The following is a 10,382-nucleotide window of genomic DNA, read 5'->3' as shown; positions in this document are numbered from 1 at the left end:
GATGTACTATGGAGAAAAATTAAGCAGGGAGGGGGGGACAAGGACCCCCATGATCAGTCTTGGTTAGGAGCCAGGATGAAGAGAGGAGGGGAACACTATGGTGGCACATAGGATAGGAAATATACTAAAGACATAAAGATGTCAAATCTCCCTCATTTGTAAACTTATTGCAACCCCAGTAAAACTCCCATCTGTGTTCGTATTTGTCCTGGAACCAGGCAGGTTGGGTATAAAGTTCATTTCGTTTGGGAGAAAAAATGAGCAAGAAGAGACAGGGAAGCCTTGAGAAATTAGAGCAAGACAACAACCAGCCATTTCAGATCCTAAAATATGATAAAACCTTTATAATTAGAACACAGTGGGGATAGCATATGAGAATCACAGACAACAGACTTGGAGAGAATCCAGATACAGTTTGATTACTCAGACATTTAGCATACGAAGAGGTGGCATCTCAAGTCACCTGAAATCTTATTTTATATAGGTGGGTAAAGTTTTACCTTATAAGTTGAAGAATAAGTCATGGTGAAATGCACAGACTTAAAAGAGTATAGCTAGATGAGTTGTGGCATCTATCCTTACTACCTTCAACATGTAATCCATTTTCAACTCTAGAAAGTTCCCTTGTCTCCTGACCCTTGGTTGATCCCTGCTACCCACCTCTCCTTCAGAGGCAACCACTGATCTGAAAATTTTAAGTGCTATTGGGATATATGTAAAATAAGACAAAACTGGATCCATTTGGATAAATTCCAAATGACTTCAGAGATTTAAATGTAAAAAAGGAAACAATGTAAAAACTAGAAGACAACCTTGAGCTCAGGGACGTTCCCCCAGCTCTTGCCTCCTTCCGGCCCCCCACAGGCCCTCCTCAGATGCCCTCTAATCACCTTCACAGAGTGTGTGCAGTCTTCTAGCTAAAGTCACACCTCCTACTGCCTGCTTTCTTTTTCTCCAGAGCTGTTATCTTCCAACATGCTATGTGTTTGCTCACTTAACTTGTCAAGGGTCTGCTTTCCTGTGCTGAACAACTTCCTGGGCTGGGACTTGCATGCACTTTGCTCAGTGCCGGATCTTCAGTGTTTACAGCAGGTGCTCAATGACTTTTCGTTCAATGACTTTTCGCTGACGAAGGGAGTTTCAGGGGGACCTAGGGTGGGGTCCAGAGTACCCCATTCTCTTGGCTTTGATGTGATGAAAGGACGAGTCCAAGGCAGTTGAGAGGAACAGAAACACCTGTGAGGGGGACAGCAAGTGTGGGTAGAGACAGTGAGCTGACACATCCAGACGATGCTCTCTTCCAAAGGTCTCATGGAGGCGTGAACATGAAGCTCCTGACTTCTGTTTGAGGCCCCTTTTCATCTGCACAGCTGCTGCAGGGCACCTTGGGCCTGGACCCAGCGCAGACGCCACTGGGGCAGGGACAGACCCTGGCAGAGCTCCTCGGACAGGGCAGCTTGGCCTGGCTGCTCCCACCTGGGGGAAGGGGATAGCGTCACAGGAAGGCCTGGGCCTCTAGACACTCAGCCTCCCCTCCAACACCCTGGCCTGCTTGTTACCAGCCACACATCGCCCCCCACACCCCACCCAAATTCTGCCCGTTCCACCTGGCTCAGCACCCTGCCCACCCCCCACCCCCACATGTCCCTCTCACCAGTCCTCCACAACGCCCTGTAGCTTGGGGATTCGCTCCAGCGCTTGTTTCAGCACGTTCTCCAGCTGCTTCAGAGCCTGCCCCAGCTTGTCCTTCTGTTCCTTTTCCTGGGATGCCCGGATCTGCAGCAGCTCTGTGGGTGAGAAACCCGGGAGGCAGCATTGAGTCCTCGGGCTGTCTGGTGCCTTATGGCCAGCGGGTCACCAAGTCTCCAGTCACCTAGTCAGGACCTCAGCATGTCTCCCAGATCTCTCCCTCCTTCCAGGTCCTCATCTCAGGGGCAAGCCCACCATCCCACAGGATTCATCCTGGGTCCCTTCCTCCCTCCTGGACAGACCATCCATCTCCTTGGCCCATCCCTTCCCTTCCTCCACCTTCCCTGCTTGCCCTCCAGCCTCCCTCCTAGGCTCCAGGCCTCAGCCTCCCATTCTGGTCCATTCTTTACATGGCAGCCAGAGTGATCTTTCTAAAGCATAAACCTGATCCTCTTCCTCTTCCGCACAGAACCCTTCAAGGCTCCCTAGTACCCCCAAGAACAGAGTCTGAGCTCCTCAGCCTAGTACTTGAGGGTCTGCACTATCTGCCTCTGCTACTACCAAAACCTTGCCTATCCCTCTGGGCCCACTCGAGATACCACGTTTCCTCTTGGAAGCCTTTCCCAGTGTTCTTCACCCCAAGGCTTCCTCCTTAGACTGCTATAGCCTGACATTCCAGCAGTGTTTCCCCCCGGAGATGTGACTGGGTCTATTCCCTCTTCACAGGTCCAAACCAGGTCCATCTCAGAGCAAGTACAGATCAGCAGTGCAGTCTGAGCCCTGGGCCTGGCTCCTGACTCCACTCCATTCTTGCCTGACCTCAGGCCTGACACTTGCCCTTTCTCCAGCCCCTCCTGCGGTCAAGTGTAATAGTGAGGCAAGGGGCAGACTGGGGCATGCTGGAGTGGGACCTATAAGGCTGTTGACAAGTTGAAGGTCGGGAGGGGGGCGGTTAGGGAGCCGGGAGGAATTAAGCATGACTCCTGAGTGGCTGGCCTCAGTAAGGAGAGTGTGTGGGGGGGTCATTTGCTGAGGGAGGGAAACAAGGCAGAAGAAAAATAAAACTGCTTTTCAGAACAGAGAGAACTATGTTCTGCCACAGACATGCTAAAGCCCAAGAAGCCCACCAGGTGGGATGATTCTGTGCCATAACATGGGCTGTTCCCGCACACAGCTCCCTGCTCATCGGAGAAGGGAAGGCCTTTCTGAAGGCCTAGAAATGGTCTTTTCCTGCTTTGCTGATGGCACCCCAAGTTGTTTCTTATCAATATACCTCTCCTATTTACCCTTTGATTCTGTGCTCTTTGCTTCAACCGCTGGGATCCCTGGGGATGGGCAGCTCTGGCCTCTCTCCCCATTGAGCTCTCGGGGCCAGCAGCTGGCAAGTACCTAGCAAGTGCTTCCTGAGGGAATCTAGCAAGGAACAACTTTCCTGAGTTTGTTTCTTCATCTGTAAATTGGGTCTTAATAATCCCTACCTTTGGGGGCACCTGGGTGGCTCAGCCAGTTAAGCATTTGGTTCTTGATTTTGGCTCAGCACCTGATCTCAGGGTTGAGAGACTGAGCCCCATGTTGGCTTCTGTGCTGAGCATGGAGCTTGCTTAAGATTCTCTCTCCCCACCTCCCCCTCCCCGCTCCTCTCTCTCAACAACAACAACAATCATCCTACCCTCACCATAAGGACTGAAAGAGACTGCACATGCGCAGACAAAATGATCGTAATTGTACTAGAGGCACATAGTGCTTACTGAATGCCATGCATTGCTCAGTGCCCTGTTTGGGTAACTGGACTGAGTCTTCCCAGCAACTCTGCAAGGTACTATGATTATGCTTACTCCACTGAGGAGAAAATGGAGGCACTGGTAGATCACATAGCAGGCAAGAGGTAGGGCTGAGAGGAGTTTAACTCCAAAGCCCAACTTTTAACTACTCTCATATGCTACTGGATGGTGATACGTGAGTACTTGGCAATTTGATGGGTAGGATCACCTGGTTAGGAGTACAGACACATGTCAGGCTGCCTGGATTTAAATCCTAGCTCTGCTACCTGGGCAGCCAGCAAGGCTTAGCTCTTGCCTCTGCGAAAGGGTCAAACGGCAGCGCTCACCCCATGGGGCTGCTGTGCAGATGAAACCAGCAAACACACTGAAAGCACTCAGCACACAGTCGGCCCCGTGTCAGCAATGGACGTTTGGGATTTGCTCTGGAGGCTGATGGTCCCAGGACTGGGCAGGGATGCCGGTTGTGAAGGCAGGGCAGGGCTTACCCTGGGTGGATGGTCCTGGTGGCAGGCTGGTCTTCAGGTGCAGCAGATCCCAGCACCGGAGACTCTGCTGGTCCTGGAGGAAAAGAAGGTCCTGGCGAAGAGAGGCCGCCTTTGGGAGGAGCAGTTCTGGAGCCTGGAGGGAGGGGGAAGGACAGTCACTTTGGGCGGGAGAAGGGGTGGGAAGACAGGTCCTAGGGGACAGGCACTCACCTTCCCTGCAGGCAGCCCCAGTGTGTGGCTCAGCACTATGAGGCTGGAGCCCCTCGGGGACGCAGGATGCAGCTGGTGGATGGATGGCAGGACTGTGGGCAGTGGCTGTAATCTGGCGGGGGGAAAGTCCAGGTTGGGTGGGCTACTTGGAGGGAGGCTAGGATTCCAGAGGTTCTGGGGGCTGAGAGCTGGCCTCAGGAGGCCCAGAAACTTGGAGATGGGTCTAGGGACTAAGATTCCAGAGTAGGACTGAGACCTGAGGGTGAGGTCTAACAGCTTGGGAACACTGGAGGCCCAGGATTATTTTTTTGGCGTGGAATCAGGGAGTGATATTCACACACAGAAGGAGCTTAAGGGAGTGGCTCCAGTCTTACCCTCCAGGGCTGTGCCGAAGCAGGGGACCCAGCAGAAGGTGGGGAAGATGCCGGGCTTCCTCCTCCAGACAGCGAAGCAGCTCCTGGCTCTGTGGTGCCACCACTTCAGATGTGGGGACCACTTTTCGCTGAACCAGAGCCAGCACCTGTGGGGAATGAAAGGGATGCGAGGGGCAGCCTGGAGCCCCCTGGCACCATCTCTAGGAGCCCCAGCCCTACCCAGACCTTGCCCCAACTCCCATCTCACCTCTGCAGGGCTCCGGCACAGGCGCGTCTTGCTGGCTGAGTTGCCCTTGATGAGCAGGCGGACCTGTTCCTGTGTCTCCTCCTGGGCAACCACGAGGCCACCAAGATGGGCGGCTTTTACTTCCCACCTCCCAGCCTCTACCCCTGCCCTCCCCTTTGCACAGGTCCTGCTGCCTCCTAGGAGACTGACCCTGGGCCTCTCCACACCATCTGAGGCCCAGTTTTGGATCCTAAGGCTCCCAGCCTCTCTCTGGCCCTCCATCAGGCACTGCCACGTCCCCCAGGGCCGGCCTCTCACCACCAGCCGGCGCCAGTGCAGGATCCGCTGCTGTTTGGCCTGTAGCTCCTGCAGCAGAAGCTGCCGCCGCCCAGCCACCTCCTCCAGCTCCTGGCTCTGGGCATGCAGGGCCTTGAGCTCTGCCCGCAGGCCACAGCCACGGAGCCCCAGCATGAAGGCCTGCCTGGGGCACAGCAGAAAAGAGCCAGGGAAAGAAAGATGACGAAGACTCCCAGTGGAGGAGGCAGATGGGATCTGTAAGGACACACAAGGAGCCACAAACACAGGGAGACAAACCAGGAGAGCAGGGAGGCAGAACTGGGAGCCATAGGAGCAGAAAAAGTCTAGTATTCTGAGACCTCTGGGAAAGAGATGCCCTAGAGGTCTCTGCTGAGAGAGCCCCCTCACCTCTCACTGGATCCTGGGGCACATCTCTCCACCTCCTCCATTAGGCCTTGGAGGCGCTGGGTCAGGGTTTGACGGTCCTTCAGAAGGGGGCCCCGCTGGGCAACCAGTGCACCCACGGCCCGCCAGCCCTCCTGGGGCAAGAGTACAAAGTCGGGGTGGGCATGATCCCTGGGGGGAAGGGGATCAAGTGGGCCTCGGGATGGGAAGGATGCCTGGGGGTCACCTGGATGAGATGCTCCATGGATGGCAGGGCCTGGCTGGAGTGTGACTGGTCTGGTGCCTGGGACCTGGGGGTGGGGTAAAACTGCTGAGGGAGGAGTCCCCGCCTTGCCAGGGCTCTTGGGGGTGGCCAATGTCAGCCCGCCTGCCAGACTGATCACTGAGTTTCAGGTTCACCCCCATCAGCAGGTGACCATGCTTGGTCTGGAGTTTGTTCCAGAATACCCATTCGCCCGCCCTGCCCGGCCCTTAGGAGCATGGCACTCCACACCTGTCCATCTCTGTATCTCGGAGCCCATCTGGACTGCACAAGGACCGAATCTCTGCCTCCCGCTCTGCAGCCAAGTGCTCCAAGGAGGCCAGGACATGGCCCGGAGGATGGTTTGTCAGTAGTGTCTGGTGGGGGAAAGGGTAAAGTAGGGCTAGATGGGGGCGGGGCTATGCGCTGGGATCCATGGTGATGAGGTAGGGATCAAGAGTTGGGTCCTCGAACCCTGAGGTTTGCTCATGGGGCAGAAGGTGAGCCCCCCCCCTTACCTCCACAGAGCTAAGCCACTGCTGGTAGGAAGCTCCAAAGTAGTCATCTCGAGGGGTGCTATGGGGTTGGGGAAGGGAATATTACAAGACACATCAACTCTCCCTCTACTGATCACCACTACCCTGTAAGGTGGGGGCTATCACTGTCCCCATTTTAAGGATGAGGAAACCAAGTCCATCTATGCCTGCTAGACTTGGGTTCACCAACCAGCTGCTCTTAGGGCCTTTCACATGTGCTATTTGTCTAGAATATTGTCTTAACCTTTCATCCTGCCTAAGCCTCCTCACCAGAGAACCTGTCCTCCCTGACTCTCTAAGTGAGGAAGGTGTCTTCTCTGGGGACCTGGAGTCTCTCAGGCTTCCCCACCCCCAACAGTCCTAATCACCCATGTTGCCACCATCTGTGATGTATGTCTCTTTTTGGTCTCAGCCTGAGAGCCCTGTCAGGCCAAGATCTGGGGCTGACACAGTCCAGAGGCTGAGTGTCTGAGGAATGAACAGATGAGTAACTCCCCCCCTCAAAGCCCAGGTTCTTATCGGAGTCTGTGGGGCCTGAATGACACTCACGGGATGCTGCATCCCTTGGCCTGAGGAATTAGGAGTTTCCGCAAGAACTGGGTCCGGAGGGTGCAGGCTGTTCGGACATCACCCTGGGAAGAAGAGGACGCGACACAAGGGCAACCCAGGGGTCCACCTGACCTGACTCCCCACTCGTTTCCCCATGGCCTAGGATTCTTACCAGGACCACAGGTTCGAGGCCCAGGGCTGCTGATGTCAAGGGTCCAAAGGTTATATCTTCTTTGGCCTTCCTGGAGAGAAAAGTAGAGTTGGGGTAGGAGTCACTGGGAAAAAGGAGCTAGAACGGCTGTGTCTCTTTCTGCTATAAGGCTAGTCACTGAGCCTGGGTCTCAGGGTCCACCTCTAAAATCAGGCCACTGACACTTCCTGGCTGTGTTAGCTTCCTCACTGGCCTCTGCTCTTGCCCTCTGCAGTTTATTTTCCATCTAGTAGTCAATGTTAAAACTTCAGACAAATCAGGTCACCTTGCTACCCAAAACCCTCGAAAAAAATGTAACGTTTCCCCATCACATTCAAAATAGTAATAATGGGTATTAGAAACTCTTCTAAGCACTCTGCATCATTTAACTTACCTATAAAATAGGTTTAAATTAATCGCCAATCCATAGAGCTTACGAACTGAGGCACAAGAAAGCTAAGTAGTTTGCCCAAGGTCACAGAGCTGTAAGTGGACAGGCTAAGGCATGAACCCAGCCTCCGAGGAAAATTCTGACACCCCCGTGGCACTCTGTCCACCTCTCTGACCTCACCTTCTCGTGCCCTCCATTTTGCCTGTGTAACTGAAGATGAACTGGCTTCCTGGCGGTTTTTCCCAAACTCAGCACCTCTGCCCTTCCTGTCCCTCTCCCTGGAGATGCCTTCCACAGCTCAGAGCTACCTCCTCGGAGGGGCTTCTCTGGCCATCCTCCCTGGAGTATCACCTCCCTCGCCTTTACTATCACACAACCTTTTTTTTTTTTTTAATCACAGCACTTATCTCTCCTTGCAGTTAGAGAGTTTGCTTCCTAGTTTATCTTCTGGCTCCTCTGCATCAGAGTAGAAGCTCCAGGAGGCAGGTACTTGTCCCTTACTTAATGTTCTTTCCCTAGAACATTCTTTAGATATATGGTTGGGACCATTCTAAGTACTGGAAATATAAGTGGCTGAGATGAGAAAACTTTCTGACCTCACAGGCTTTAAATCCTAAGGACTGGAGCTCAGAATTCTGGAACCCAAGAAGGGGTCAGGGTAGAGCAATAAGGTCTCTATGGAAAATGTCTGCCTGCCCCGCCTGGTGAAGGCTGGTCCCTGAGCACCTGAGGCCCACCTCTCTATGTCCTGTAGACGCCTCAGCTGATTCTGCAGCCGCTGCACGGGATCCTGCAGTCCACGCTGCTGCCTTCTCATGGCCCCAGCTTGGGCCTGGAGGAGGAGAGCACGACGCTGGGTGTCTTGAATGTTCTGCAGGGCTTGCTCCAGGGCCATGTCTGTAGGAGAAATGTGTGGCTATCAGCAGTTCCCCCACCTCCACTCTGTTGCTCATCTTCCCAGCCCCATAGGTCACCCTGAGCTTCGGTCTCTTGCTCCATCAGCTCCAGGCTCTGGTCTAATTCCTGGATCTCTGCCCGCAGGTGAGCAACAGTGGCTTCCAGCTCCAGCTTCCGATGGGCCTGGTGGGATCAGGTACAGAGTCAGATGCATGGCCTGGCTGGGGCTTGGCCTGGACTGACTGCTATTTGGGGAGCACTGGTCTCCTTGCCTGCACAGGGTGGTAGCAGAGGGTTAATTGTGAGGAATTTCTGTGTCTGATTCTCTGGGCCTAGAAGAACACTAAGGTATTATCTGGCCTCCTCCTTTCTCCTGGGATTGCCCCCCTTATCGTCCTAACCCGTGTCCTGTCTCCGCACTGATGACACTACATCTCTGCCCCAGTTCTTACCTCCCCAATGAGCACCACATCTAGGGGCCCCAAGGTCTTCTGGAAACCTCCCCCTAGATGGCACTGGGGCCCCTTGCACACAATAGGTCCTACACTGACCTCAGTATATCTCCGAAACCAGTCCTTTCTCCCATCTCCTCTCATCAGCTTGGATGCCTCATATCCATGTCCCCTCAACATCCAGCTCATGCCTGCCTCCCTTGGACTGTTAAGTCCTGTGAGTGTGGGGATCAGAGCTGTCTTGTGACTCAGTAGTCCCCAGCATCCCATAGCACAAGGCTGGGCCTAGAGCAGAAATCTACAAGTCCTCTTTTTGGATAAAAGAAGATCTTATAACACATGCTTCTCACCTCTGGACTGTCCTGGTGGCCATACCTGAGGAAATGAGGCCAGAGTTAGGGGATGAAAGGGACTTCCAGGGGAGACAAGTGGTGTGAGGCTGTGGGTGAAAATACAGCTGGATGGGACTAGGGTTAAGAGGAGGGAATATAGAACCATTTACCAGAGTAGGTTTCCCCGGATCTTCTTGACACTCCTACAGTGGAGAGGCAGAAGGAAGAGGTGTTACTGTGGGGCTTGCCTGTGTCCCCTCCCCGTCACAGCCTCCCTCATGTGGCCAGGCTCACCTCTGGCTGTGCACATGCCGCAAGACATAGGCCCAGATGTCGGCCCCTTGGCCCAGACATAGTCTGCGGGGAGAGTGTGTAAAGGTACACCTCTGGCATCACACAGGGTGGCTCACCCTTATTCCCAGGCTGGTCACAGTGGGTAAAGTTTTTACTAGGGAATTCTCACTTCTGGGGGGAAAGAGAGCCCATACTTTCTGGGGTGAGATAGTCCCTTCTGGGGAGTTCTTGGTCACTGAGTTGTGGGCTTCTCTCTGTGTGTGGGATATTCTCATTCCGTGGTGGGGTGATTCCTTTCTCCTAGGAGAAGAGGGCTCTCTCTAGTCACTCCCAGAGGATGGGGGTGGGGAATATACTGCCTGGAAGTGCTCTCATTACCAGATGTGGGTCATCACTCCTATAAATTCAATCTCCCGTGGGGTGGTCTTTGGTAACTCCAGTCTCTTCACTGGTTGGGGTGGGTGGGGGTGGTAGGCTGTTGCAGGGACGGTCTCACTCCAAAGATCTTACTTCCACACGGGAAGGGGTCTCCACTGAATTTCGGAGGATCCTCACTGGTGCCTTGCTCTCACTCTGGGTGGTCTCACGGGGTGGGGGGGTGGGAGTGTCGGGATCACCGCCAGGGGATTTTCATTCAACCCAGGATCCTCTTCTTGAATATATTACTGGGTGTGCTTGTGTCGGGGCGGGGGCGGGGGCACCCTTAAGGGTTATTCTCACTGAGGCAGAGGAAGGCGGGTGTTCAGGGAGGGGTGGGGTTCTCATCCCTGGAGACCACCTCGAGGGCTGGGAGTGCTCACTCTCAGAGCGTCCCTCACCTGCGCAGCGTCGACTCCGGGGCTCGGGCTGCGACGGGCGCTCCCATCTCTTCCGTCGCCCAGCAGCCCAGTTCCCGCGCTTCCTGCATTAACTCCATGACAGCTCCGCTCCCCGGCTTCCCGCACAGTCTTCAAGTGTGGCGCCCGCCTCTGACGTCACGAGCGCGCCGGCAGTGACGCCATCGGTGGCCAGGCGGACTAGGGTCTCGCTGCAC

The 10,382-nt window shown here is 54.5% G+C and overlaps 1 protein-coding gene across 1 annotated transcript; it reads right to left on the bottom strand.

The window, feature by feature from the left end:
• Nucleotides 1–314: 314 nt before the first annotated feature.
• On the bottom strand, nucleotides 315–10,325 carry HAUS5 (HAUS augmin like complex subunit 5). The gene is made up of 19 exons (XM_032842053.1): nucleotides 10,168–10,325; nucleotides 9,350–9,412; nucleotides 9,226–9,258; nucleotides 9,074–9,098; nucleotides 8,349–8,454; nucleotides 8,112–8,271; nucleotides 6,966–7,035; nucleotides 6,794–6,876; nucleotides 6,227–6,284; nucleotides 5,961–6,085; nucleotides 5,694–5,757; nucleotides 5,471–5,601; nucleotides 5,084–5,246; nucleotides 4,787–4,867; nucleotides 4,540–4,685; nucleotides 4,166–4,277; nucleotides 3,956–4,088; nucleotides 1,655–1,787; nucleotides 315–1,476 (listed from the first exon to the last, which is right to left on the bottom strand). Exons 1-19 carry the CDS (start codon nucleotides 10,263–10,265, stop codon nucleotides 1,359–1,361), a joined length of 1,902 nt encoding a protein of 633 aa, XP_032697944.1. The 5' UTR covers nucleotides 10,266–10,325; the 3' UTR covers nucleotides 315–1,358.
• Between the last annotated feature and the right edge of the window lie 57 nt (nucleotides 10,326–10,382).

Source organism: Lontra canadensis, unplaced genomic scaffold, assembly GCF_010015895.1.
Source record: "Lontra canadensis isolate GAN:19392208 unplaced genomic scaffold, GSC_riverotter_1.0 scaffold125, whole genome shotgun sequence".
NCBI lineage: Eukaryota > Metazoa > Chordata > Mammalia > Carnivora > Mustelidae > Lontra > Lontra canadensis.
This window is presented reverse-complemented; position numbering and strand designations above follow the sequence as displayed.